At 44.3% G+C, this 13,220-nt stretch overlaps 1 protein-coding gene across 1 annotated transcript in view; it reads left to right on the forward strand.

The window, feature by feature from the left end:
• LOC115175758 (potassium voltage-gated channel subfamily G member 2) overlaps positions 1-13,220 on the forward strand; it is a 36,521-nt gene that overhangs the window by 4,404 nt on the left and 18,897 nt on the right. The window contains exons 2-3 of the mRNA XM_029735240.1: positions 4,353-4,656; positions 4,811-5,396. Coding sequence (XP_029591100.1) covers positions 4,463-4,656; positions 4,811-5,396 — 780 coding nt within the window. The 5' untranslated portion in view covers positions 4,353-4,462. The remainder of the gene's footprint in view (positions 1-4,352; positions 4,657-4,810; positions 5,397-13,220) is intronic.

The raw sequence follows: 13,220 nt of genomic DNA on the forward strand, positions 1-13,220 counted from the left end.
TTTCATGCCTTTCTGTTTGAATAGACCATCAAGCTCTTTTTACAGGAGCTGTTTTGTCTTCCTCATGGGGTATGAATCCCTCCCTAAATGGCTATTTTCTGTTACAATGTCCTATTTCGATGTTGTCATCCTCCTCTCCACCTTGAAAGTATATCTCCCATCTACGGCTGTAAGGATGAACTATCCTATGCTGTTTACGCCCACGTTCTCCAGCTTCACATGCAGCTTGACGCATGGGATATAGCAGATGAGGGACCTTGGCAAGGGTCAGGACTGTTGGTCAGGACTGTCCCGAGTATTGGTCCACTAGATAGCTCAAATCTGATACACATGTCACATTTTAGAATAGCTCTAGGTTGGGGCTACCTTCATCTGCCTTTTTGTTGTTACTATTCCCTGGTGTAGTTTATAATTGCTTTCATTAAAGGGCTGCATAAATAGGTCACAATTATCTAGCCGTTGAAAATAAGAATTTGTTCTTAACTGACATGCCAGGTTAAATAAAGGTAGTAAAAAATAAAGTCCGGACGATTTTCATGAACCCATCTTTGTGCTTTCAGAATGTTTATGGTAATGACATGTGTATTTATGAAAGTGGTCAGTCAAGCAGGATTATGCTTCCATGTTTCAATAGTTCAGTCAAACACACCAGCAGCAGCAAGAAGGGAAGAATCAATTCCACAATGTTACAACCGCCATGACTGAAAGGGCAGCGCAGCAGCCATGCTCTGTTCTCAGTAGATAAAAGTTTACTCATTCATATATGGATGTCTTCTTCCCCAAACCATCCGAGCACTGTTAGACATTATCACAGATTAAGCTGGAAGCCCACATCACTCCAGTATGGCAGGATATTCAGAGTAGACATAATGCTATGATACAATATCTTACTACAGAGACTACACAGGAGCTATTTTTTTTAGAAGGATAATGTAGTCCCTCCAGCGGTCACCACTGGTGAGCACTACCGGAGAAAGGCTATCTATAGTTTGAAGTCATATGTCTCAGCAGTCCTGTATGTAGGACCAAGCATTGTACTATCCTCAGATGTTTTCCAGCAAGACGGCACAAACTGATCTGGGACCAGGCTACTGTCTCAGCATTTATTATGTTGACGACTAGTCAAAGGCCCTATATGTATGATTACGCGGTCCATCATACAGATGTAGGATCTTAATTTGACCAGTATTGTCCGAGCAAAATAATCCTGCAGCAACAGGATTTTTAACGTTTAGTCCATAATGTTGTTTGATCAGTGGTTAGGCTATTAGCTGGTCAAAAGTAGGCTACATGAAAAGTACAATACTGTTAATGTAATTGTGTGGGTTTTCAGTGAATTTATGTAAATCACAAAGCTCATCTGCATTTCCTGTGGAGCTGGAAAATTCTCAGCAATAAAAGTGATCAAATATAAGATCCTACACCTGTAAGTGATTGTAAATGATGGTACTGTATGGTCTGTGCCCTCTAGGTCTCCTGGGTGTTATGTCACGGTTCATTTCCTCCTCTCAGGGGTGGTGATCTGTGCATTTATAGACCTGAGCCCCCAGAGATTGATGTCATGCTAACCAATGACATCTGATGTGTAGGATGTTTGCAGAAAAAAAATGCATTGACACCTTTCTGTTTTGTCGATGACATTCAATTCAGCATTGAAAAAAGGTGTAAATGTGTGTTTGTTCCACTTGCGTGAGTCAGACCACAAGTCAGAGACCACTATGATGACACCAAATGTGCTTGATGGGTTGTTTTCTTCTAATGCTTCTAATTCTTCGAAAGGGAAATTTCCAAATTGTTCAACTTCATATTCATCTCCAGCACCACCCAAACATGAACATATGTGAAAATGGTGCATTTCTATGTTTTGTAGTGAAAAATATGAAGATAAGCGTTTCCAAAGACGTCATCAACCAATTAGTAGGCAATGCCTACTCACAATTGGTCAAAATCACACGATGCACACAGATTATGTCATTGGAAACACCAATCTTTTTTAAAAAAGTGTTGGTTTCATGATCTGAAATAGAAGATCCCAGAAATGTGCCATACGGGCAAAAAGCTTATTTCTCTCAAATTTTGTGCACAAATTTGTTTACTCCCTGTTAGTGAACATTTCTCCTTTGTCAAGATAATCCATCCACTTGACAGGTGTGGAATATCAAGAAGCTGATTAAACAGCATGATCATTACACAGGTGCACCTTGTGCTGGGGACAATAAAAGGCCACTCTAAAATGTGCAGTTTCGTCACACAACACAATGCCATAAGTGTCTCAAGTTTTGAGGGAGCATGCAATTGTCATGCTGACTGCAGGAATGTCCACCAGAGCTGTTGCCAGAGAATTTAATGTTAATTTCTCTACCATAAGCCACTTCAAACTTCGTTTTAGAGAATTTGGCAGTACGTCCAACCACCCTCACAACCGCAGACCACGTGTAACCACGCCAGCCCAGGAACTCTACATCCGGCTTCTTCACCTGCGGGATCATCTGAGATCAGCCACCCGGACAGCTGATGAAACTGAAAAGTATTTCTGTCTGTAATAAAGTATTTTTGTGGCAAAACTCATTCTGATTGGCTGGGTCAGGCTCCGCCCCTGCCCAGTCATGTGAAATACATAGATTAGGGCCTAATTTATTTCAATTGACTGATTTCCTTATATGAATTGTAACTCAGTACAATTGTTGAAATTGTTGCGTTTATATTTTTGTTAGGTATAGTAACTATCGGATTACATTTAGAAAGTAACCTACCCAGCCCTGGACATACGCACCATAGGAAAAACACAATTATCTGCACTTGACCCTGGATCCATCCCCATTTTTGTGCCACCTTTTGTACATTGTAAAATAAACCAAAGAGAATGTGGTAAACCAAGTGGTAAATACATTAGAACATAAGGCTTCAGCAGAAGATGTGACATTTTTTCTGGAGTTTATTTTCCCCTTGGTTGTCACATCAGTATGAAAGGAGCATTACTGAGCCAATTGAGCCAGGCACTGGATGGAGCGCACTGACTCATTTCACTGTGGTTAATCAGCAGGCGATGGATACTCCTGGCTCAATCTTGTTTTTTTGAGGTTTCCTAAATCTGCAGTTGTCTTTCATGCATACGAGTAACAGGTAGGTAAAATCATTGTCGTCTGTTTGAAGTCTCCTCCCTAGCTCGTTAGGCTGTCATCTCTGTCATTAGGCTGGCATCTTTCAGCACTCTACTTTAGTTGCAGTAGACCGGACTGAAATGTTTTCACCCATCTGCAGCAACATAATGTAAAACACATCACAATAAATCAATACCTCATCAAAGCACTCTGGTCTCTGGAGACTTTGGAGTGGATTTGTATTATTGGACACGAGAGATTAGGGTTTGATGAAGGACATATACATTCTATAATTTCTCAAAGATTTCGTAATATTTTCCTCTTACCCAGCAACAGTCACAGTGTCCTGTTTTTCATTTGATTTAACTAGGCAAGTCAGTTAAGAACAAATATTTATTTAAAATGACGGCCTACCCCAGCCAAACCCGGACGACGCTGGGCCAATTGTGCGCCGCCCTATGGGTCTCCCAATCACGGCCGGATGTGATACATACTGAATTCGAACCAGGGACTGTAGTGACGCCTCTTGCACTAAGATGCAGTACATTAGACCGATGTGCCACTCGATAGTATTGAGTTTCAGATCTTGTGAATGACTTCTCTTAATTGAAACTGATACAAGTTTTAGAGTGTAATGCTGCGCCATGAAGAGGAGTATTGTGGCTGATAGTAGTTCACTGTGATCTCATTTGGCTTGGTATGAATCATTTAACCCTCACTACGCAGAGCAGAGCTGCATTCTGTCAGTTTTAAGACTGGAAGGTGCCATTAGAAAGTGCCACATCTTAGGGGTTTGTTTCTTCGGTTGAAGCTGTGGTTATACTAACTTAAAAATATATATTGGAAGAAGAAGATTAAAACAAGACATTATTGCTGCAGAATTAATTGCCCTTTTTCTGTTGTTGTAAACAAAGTGAATGGCCCATGAAAGATGAATCACAGGAAGTTTTACTCCGGTATAGCCAACCTATTAGTTATTTTCTTTGTCGAAATTCCACAGTTAATTGGTCTGTATTTATTGTAATTTAGTGAACCTTGATAAACAATACTTTAAAGAGAAGCACCTCATTTAGGGCCTCAGCGACATTAAATACCACAACTTAACCAATTCCTCTCTCTGCATCAGGGTTTCTGCTGTTGGGGTGTGATAAGAAAGAGAGAGAGAGAGGGAGCCTGAAGAGTGATTTAGAAACTGCTTAACCGTGAGATTCTGACCAAATTTGTCCCAATAAACCTGCTTTGTTTCCACAGAGACCAGCCCTGCTCCTGGATGGGTGAGGTCCCTGCCAACCCAGTCGGCCAGTGAAACACACCCCCCACCCCTCTCCTCCCAACCAGGGTCCCCCAGAGGAGCAGCAGGGATGTACCAGGAGGTGGCCTTCCTAGCGGGCAGCACGGAAAAAGAGTTCACGCCCTTCCACTTCCCCCTGGAGAACCAGCAGGAGGTGGTCACTAAGAAGGGTGTGTTCTTTAAACGTCAACGACTGCTGCGGAGGCCCAATGAGGCGCAGGAGGAGAACGACCTGTCAGCCGTCATCAATGTAGGCGGGATCAGGTACCGTATCCACAGAATCAGGAGTTGGCATGTTCAACTCGATAATCAATGCGATGCAGTCCCTTAGACCGCTGCGCTACTCGGGAGGCCTCTGGTGCAAGGTTTAAAAGGCATATAAACCGGGCACAGAAACGTATGTTTCCTCTCCCACCAGGTACCGTATCCCCTGGTCCGTTCTGGAGGAGTTCCCTCTGACGCGGCTGGGCCGGCTGAGGAGCTGCAGCTCATTGGATGAGATCATGGAGGTGTGTGACGACTACGACGACGGGCGCCAGGAGTTCTTCTTCGACCGCAGCCCATCTGCGTTCCGCACCATTGTGACGTTCCTGGCGGCAGGGCGGCTCCGACTGCTGAGGGAGATGTGTGCCCTGTCCTTCCAGGAGGAGCTTGTCTACTGGGGCCTGGAGGACACCAGGCTGGAGTGGTGCTGCCTCAGGAAGCTACGCATCAGACAGCAGGAGCTCAAGGAGCAGCTGAGGATGGAGGAGGAGGAAGCAGAGCTCACCACCACCCTGACCCCCCAGAGCTGTGAGGATGGGCTTGGGCCCCCCGGGGCGGGGGGGGAGGAGGAGGAGAGCCGCACGGCGGGGTGTATGCGCAGGCTCCACGACATGGTAGAGAACCCTCAATCTGGACTTCCTGGGAAGATCTTTGCCTTTCTGTCGGTGGTGTTTGTGGCCATCACCGCGGTAACACTCTGCATCAGTACCATGCCTGACCTCAGGGAGGAGGAGGAGAGGGTGAGTTCACTTCCTGTTTATTCTCTGCTCACAGGCTTTTACTTCCGGGTCACACTCAGTTGGGTTATATATTGGGCCAGGAGTTTGACCTGACCAAGTTACAGACCTGGAAAAACTCTGGGTACATCCATATCTGCATTCTGCTGTTAGTCGGATGATGTTTGAGGGACAACCTCCGCATAGTGAGTCTTCCCTCTGATAGTAACTCTTCATCACAGAGGTAGTGTGATGGCTCAGGGATGTTGTCAGGGACGACTGCTACACTACAACTTCAATTACATGAATACCAGATTATTCCCTTTGCCAAGTCACTGCTGCTGCACTCTGGTCTTGCTCTTATTCATGCAATAAAGGAATCTTATTTGCCCACATGGTCTTAGTAATTAACATTGCCTTCAGAAAGTATTTATACCTCTTGACTTATTCCACATTTTGTTGTTACAGCCTGAATTCAAAATGGATGAAATATAGATGGGGGTTTTTCACACCCATATACACACAATACCCCATAATGACAAAGTGAAAACATATTTTTAGAACATTTAGCAAATGCATTGAAAATGAAATACAGAAATCTAATTTACATAAGTATTCACACCCTTGAGTCAATACATGTTAGAATCACCTTTGGCAGCGATTACACCTGTGGGCAAATGAGTTTGGGCAGGGTGACTTGTTCTCTGTGGAGATTAATCTACGATGGAGGAGAGGTTGAGATGGCTGAAGCAGAAGTGTTGTTTGAAGCTGAAAGTGAGTCAAGCACAGTTAGTGAAAAAGATGAGTAGATAACAGTGAAGCCCAAGAATTGAACCAAAACATTTGAAAATGAGTCGTTGCTTGTTGAAATGCGTTTTTTGGATAAGGATAAGCCCACGAAGCTCATCACTAAGCTAAGGACCCTGGGGCCTAACACCTCCCTCTGCAACTGGATCCTGGACGTCCTGACGTGCCACCCCCATGTGGTAAGGGATGGCAACAACACATCTGCCGTGCTGATCCTCAACACGGGGACCCCTCAGGGGTGCATGCTTAGTCCACTTCTGTACTCCCTGTTCACCCACGACTGCGTGGACAAGCATGACTCCAACACCATCATTAAGTTTGCTGATGACACAACGGTGGTAGGCCTGATCACTGACAACGATTTTTTAAATTGATTTTTTTATTTCACCTTTATTTAACCAGGTAGACTAGTTGAGAACAAGTTCTCATTTGCAACTGCGACCCGGCCAAGATGAAGCATAGCAAATCGACACATACAACAACACAGAGTTACACATGGAATAAACAAAACATACAGTCAATAATACAGTAGAACAAAAGAAAACAAAAAGTCTATATACAGTGAGTGCAAATGAGGTAAGTTAAGGCAATAAATAGGCCATGGTGGCGAAGTAATTACAATATAGCAATTAAACACTGGAATGGTAGATGTGCAGAAGATGAATGTGCAAGTAGAGATACTGGGGTGCAAAGGAGCAAGATAAATAAATAAATAAATACAGTATGGGGATGAGATAGGTAGATAGATGGGCTGTTCACAGATGGGCTATGTACAGGTGCAGTGATCTGTGAGCTGCTCTGACAGCTGGTGCTTAAAGCTAGTGAGGGAGATATGAGTCTCCAGCTTCAGAGATGTTTGCAGTTCGTTCCAGTCATTGGCAGCAGAGAACTGGAAGGAAAGACGACCAAAGAAGGAATTGGCTTTGGGGGTAACCAGTGAGATATACCTGCTGGAGCGCGTGCTACGAGTGGGTGCTGCTATGGTGACCAGTGAGCTGAGATAAGGCGGGGCTTTACCTAGCAGAGACTTGTAGATAACCTGTAGCCAGTGGGTTTGGCAACGAGTATGAAGCGAGGGCCAACCAACGAGAGCGTACAGGTTGCAATGGTGGGTAGTGTATGGGGCTTTGGTGACAAAACGGATAGCACTTTGATAGACTGCATCCAGTTTGTTGAGTAGAGTGTTGGAGGCTATTTTATAGATGACATCACCGAAGTTGAGGATCGGTAGGATGGTCAGTTTTACGAGGGTATGTTTGGCAGCATGAGTGAAGGATGCTTTGTTGTGATATAGGAAGCTGATTCTAGATTTAATTTTGGATTGGAGATGCTTAATGTGAGTCTGGAAGGAGAGTTTACAGTCTAACCAGACACCCGGGTATTTGTAGTTGTCCAAGTATTCTAAGTCAGAACCGTCCAGAGTAGTGATGCTGGACGGGCGAGCAGGTGCGATTGAATAGCATGCATTTAGTTTTACTTGCTTTAAGAGCAGTTGGAGGCCACGGAAGGAGAGTTGTATGGCATTGAAGCTCTTCTGGAGGTTAGTTAACACAGTGTCCAAAGAGGGGCCAGAAATATACAGAATGGTGTCGTCTGCGTAGAGATGGATCAGAGATTCACCAGCAGCAAGAGCAACATCATTGATGTATACAGAGAAGAGAGTCGGCCCGAGAATTGAACCCTGTGGCACACCCATAGAGACTGCCAGAGGTCCGCACAACAGGCCCTCCGATTTGACACACTGGACTCTTATCTATCATTTGAGAAACCAGGGCTGTCAAGTCTGCCAATAAGAATGTGGTGATTGACAGAGTCGAAAGCCTTGGCCAGGTCGATGAATACGGCTGCACAGTAATGTCTCTTATCGATGGCGGTTATGATGTCATTTAGGACCTTGAGCATGGCTGAGGTGCACCCATGACCAGCTCTGAAACCAGATTGCATAGCGGAGAAGGTACGGTGGGATTCGAAATGGTCGGTAATCTGTTTGTTAACTTGGCTTTCGAATACCTTAGAAAGACAGGGTAGGATAGATATAGGTCTGTAGCAGTTTAGGTTTAGAGTGTCACCCCCTTTGAAGAGGGGGATGACCGCGGCAGCTTTCCAATCTTTGGGGATCTCAGATGATACGAAAGAGAGGTTGAACAGGCTAGTAATAGGGGTTGCAACAATTTCGGCAGATAATTTTAGAAAGAGAGGGTCTAGCCCGGCTGATTTGTATGGTCCAGATTTGGCAGCTCTTTCAGAACATCAGCTATCTGGATTTGAGTGAAGGAGAAATGGTGGGGGCATTGGCGGGTTGCTGTGGAGGGTGCCGGGCAGTTGACCGGGGTAGGGGTAGCCAGGTGGAAAGCATGGCCAGCCGTAGAGAAATGCTTATTGAAATTCTCAATTATAGTGGATTTATCGGTGGTAACAGTGTTTCCTAGCCTCAGAGCAGTGGGCAGCTGGGAGGAGGTGCTCTTATTCTCCATGGACTTTACAGTGTGCCAGAACTTTTTTGAGTTAGTACTACAGGATGCAAATTTCTGTTTGAAAAAGCTAGCCTTTGCTTTTCTAATTGCCTGTGTATATTTGTTCCTAACTTCCCTGAAAAGTTGCATATCACGGGGGCTATTCGATGCTAATGCAGAATGCCACAGGATGTTTTTGTGCTGGTCAAGGGCAGACAGGTCTGGAGTGAACCAAGGACTATATCTATTCCTAGTTCTACATTTTTTTAGTGGGGCATGCTTATTTCAGATGGTGAGGAAGGCACTTTTAAAGAATAGCCAGGCATCATCTATTGACGGGATGAGGTCAATGTCATTCCAGGATACCCCGGCCAGGTCGATTAGAAAGGCCTGCTCGCATAAGTGTTTTAAATCAAATCAAATCAAATTTATTTATATAGCCCTTTGTATATCAGCTGAAATCTCAAAGTGCTGTACAGAAACCCAGCCTAAAACCCCAAACAGCAAGCAATGCATGTGAAAGAAGCACGGTGGCTAGGAAAAACTCCCTAGGAATAACTCCCTAGAAAGGCCAAAACCCTAGGAAGAAACCTAGAGAGGAACCAGGCTATGAGGGGTGGCCAGTCCTCTTCTGGCTGTGCCGGGTGGATATTATAACAGAACATAGTCAAGATGTTAAAATGTTCATAAATGACCAGCATGGTCAAATAATAATAATCATAGTAGTTGTCGAGGGTGCAACAAGCACGTCCGGTGAACAGGTCAGGGTTCCGTAGCCGCAGGCAGAACAGTTGAAACTGGAGCAGCAGCATGGCCAGGTGGACTGGGGACAGCAAGGAGTCATCATGCCAGTGTTTGACAGTGATGAGGGGTGGTCGTTTGGTCGCAGACCCATTACGGATGCAGGCAATGAGGCAGTGATCGCTGAGATCTTGATTGAAAACAGCAGAGGTGTATTTGGAGGGCGAGTTAGTTAGGATGACATCTATGAGGGTGCCCGTGTTTACAGATTTGGGGTTGTACCTGATAGGTTCATTGATCATTTGTGTGAGATTGAGGGCATCAAGCTTAGATTGTAGGATGGCCGGAGTGTTAAGCATGTCACAGTTTAGGTCACCTAGTAGCACGAGCTCAGAAGATAAATGGGGGACAATCAATTCACATATGGTATCGAGGGCACAGCTGGGGGCAGAGGGAGGTCTATAGCAAGCGGCAACAGTGAGAGACTTGTTTCTGGAAAGGTGAATTTGTAGAAGTAGAAGCTTGAATTGTTTGAGTACAGACTTGGATAGTAAGACAGAACTCTGCAGGCTATCTTTGCAGTAGATTGCAACACCACCCCCTTTGGCAGTTCTATCTTGGCGGAAAATGTTATAGTTAGCGATGGAGATTTCAGGGTTTTTGGTGGTTTTCCTAAGCCAGGATTCAGACACTTCTAAGACATCCGGGTTGGCAGAGTGTGCTAAAGCAGTGAGTAAAAAAAACAAGGCTTTTACGGTTACAGAAGTCAACAAATGAGAGCACCTGGGGAGTGGAAGTGGAGCTAGGTACTGCAGGACCTGGATTAACCTCCATATCACCAGAGGAGAAGTAGGATAAGGGTACGGCTAAAGGTTATACGAACTGGCCGTCTAGCACATTCGGAACAGAGAGTAAAAGGAGCAGGTTTCTGGGCACGATAGCATAGATTCAAGGCATAGAGTACAGACAAAGGTGAGGTAGGATGTGAGTACATTGGAGGTAAACCTAGGCATTGAGTAATGATGAGAGAGATATAGTCTCTAGAGACGTTTAAACCAGGTGATGTCGTGGCATATGTAGGAGGTGGAACAACATGGTTGGTTAAGGCATATTGAGCAGGGCTAGTGGCTCTACAGTGAAATAAGACAGTAATCACTAACCAGGACAGTAATGGACGAGGCATATTGATATAAGAGAGAGACATGCGTAGCCAAGTGAACATATGGGTCCAGTGTGTGATTGGGCTGACTGGGGACACGGCGATTCAGACAGTTAGCAGGCCGATGCTAACAGTTAGTAGGCCGGGGCTAAACAAGCTAGCAGTTAGCAGACCGGGGCTGGCAAGCTAGCAGTTAGCAGACCGGGGCAAGCAAGCTAGCATGCAAACGATGAGACAGCCTATAGAGAAGAGGTCAGAGACCTGGCAGTGACCTTGTTCCCTCAATGTGAACAAGACAAAGGAGATGATCGTGGACTACAGGAAAATGAGGGCCGAACACGACCCCATTTACATTGACGGGGCTGTAGTGGAGCGGGTCGAGAGTTTCAAGTTCCTTGGTGTCCACATCACCAACAAACTATCATGGTCCAAACACACCAACAAAGTCGTGAAGAGGGCACGACAACGCCTTTTCCCCAACAGGAGACTGAAAAGATTTGGCATGCATCCCCAGATCCCACACACATCCCTGGGTCGCTCCTCTTTTCAGTTCGCTGCAGCTAGCGACCGGAAAGAGCTGCAGAAAAAAAACTGTCCAGTTTGAGTGTTATCTCCATCTATTCATTCAAAGACTCAATCATGGACGCTCTTACTGACAGTTGTGGCTGCTTCGCGTGATGTATTGTTGTCTCTTCCTTCTTGGCCTTTGTGCTGTTGTCTGTGCCCAATAATGTTTGTACCATGTATTGTGCTGCTACCATTTTGTGTTTCTACCATGTTGGTGTTGTGCTGCTACCATGCTGTGTTGTCATGTGTTGCTGTCATGCTATGTTGTCTTGGGTCTCTTATGTAGTGTTGTGGTGTCTCGTCGTGATGTATGTTTTTGTCCTATATATATTTTTTTAAACCCAGCCCCCGTCCCCGCAGGAGGCCTTTTGGTAGACCGTTATTGTTAATAAGAATTTGTTCTTAAATGACTCGCTTAGTTAAATAAAAATATCCTCAAAGTTCTACAGCTGCACCATCGAGAGCATCCTGACTGGTTGCATCACCGTCTGGTATGGCAACTGCTCAGCATCCGACCGTAAGGCGGTACAGAGGGTAGTGCGTACGGCCCAGTACATCACTGGGGCCAAGTGTCCTGCCATCCAGGACCTATATACTAGGCGGTGTCAGAGGAAGGCCCCCAACAATTGTCAAAGACTCCACTCACCCAAGTCATAGACTGTTCTCTCTGCTACCGCACGGCAAGAGGTACCGGAGCGCCAAGTCTAGGTCCAAGAGGCTTCTAAACAGAGTCTACCCCCAAGCCATAAGACTGCTGAACAATAAATCAAATGGCCACCCAGACTATTTACATTGACACCCCCCCCCCCCTTTGTTTTTACACTGTTGCTAATCGCTGTTTATTATCTATGCATAGTCACTTTACCTCTACCTACATGTACAAATGACCTTGACTAACCTGTACCCCCGCACATTGACTTGGTACCAGTACCCCCTGTATATAATGTAGCCTCATTCTTCTTATTATTATTATTTAGTGTTACTTTTTTTCAAAGTTATGTTTTCCTTTAGTTTTTTAGTAAATATTTTCTTAACCAACAATGCAGTTTAGAAAATTTAGTTAAGGGTTGTATTTGGCGCATGTGACAAATAACATTTGATTTGAGAAGCCCTATTGAAGTCACGAGGATGGTGAAGAAGGTGCTGGATTCTTTTTCAGGAGTGGCTTCGGGACAAGTCTCTGAATGTCTTGAGTGGCCCAGCCAGAGCCCGGACTTGAACCCAATCCAACATCTCTGGAGAGAACTGAAAATATCTGTGCAGCGACACTCCCCATCCAACCTGACAGAGCTTGAAACTCCCCAAATACAGGTGTGCCAAGCTTGTAGCATCATACTCAAGAAGACTCGAGGCTGTAATCGCTGCCAAAGGTGCTTCAACAAAGTACTGAGTAAAGGGTCTGAATACTTATATAAATGTGATATTTCCATTTATTTTTGAATTTTTAATACGTTGTCATCAAGTCAAAGGGTGGTTACTTGGAATAATTTTAAATATAAAATATATTTTGATTTGTTTAACACTTTTTTTGGTTACTACATGATTCCATATGTGTTATTTCATAGTTTTGATGTCTTAACTATTATTCTGCAATGTGTATATATCTAAAAAAAAATTACCTTGCATTATTTAATTTTGGGGATCTTTATTGTCCACTTGCACAGTAGATGGCAGAATTCACATAATTATTGCGAATAGGTGCCATTCTTTGCGAAGGATTGGAAAACCTGGTCTTTTTTTTGAAATCCACTGAAAACCTGGTCTTCTGTTTGAAATCCACTGATAATTATATGTCATTCAAAAATCATGTTAAACACTATTATTGCAATTCCATGCAATTTGTGACTTGTTAAGCACATTTTTACTCCTGAACTTATAGGCTTTCCATAACAAAAGGGTTGAATACTTATTGACTCGAGACATTTCAGCTTATAATTTTTAATTAACTTGTAAAACTGTCTTAAAACATAATTCCACTTTAAAATGATGGGGTATTATGTGTAGGCCAGTGACGAGAGGCCAAGGGGTGTGAATACTTTCTGAAGGCACATTGAGCCAGAGATTGTCCTCTTGGGGGTCGCATAGGGGTTAGAAATTGGCCACTTAATACTACTGCATCAA

The sequence above is a fragment of the Salmo trutta genome, chromosome 36, assembly GCF_901001165.1.
Source record: "Salmo trutta chromosome 36, fSalTru1.1, whole genome shotgun sequence".
Classification (NCBI taxonomy): Eukaryota; Metazoa; Chordata; class Actinopteri; order Salmoniformes; family Salmonidae; genus Salmo; species Salmo trutta.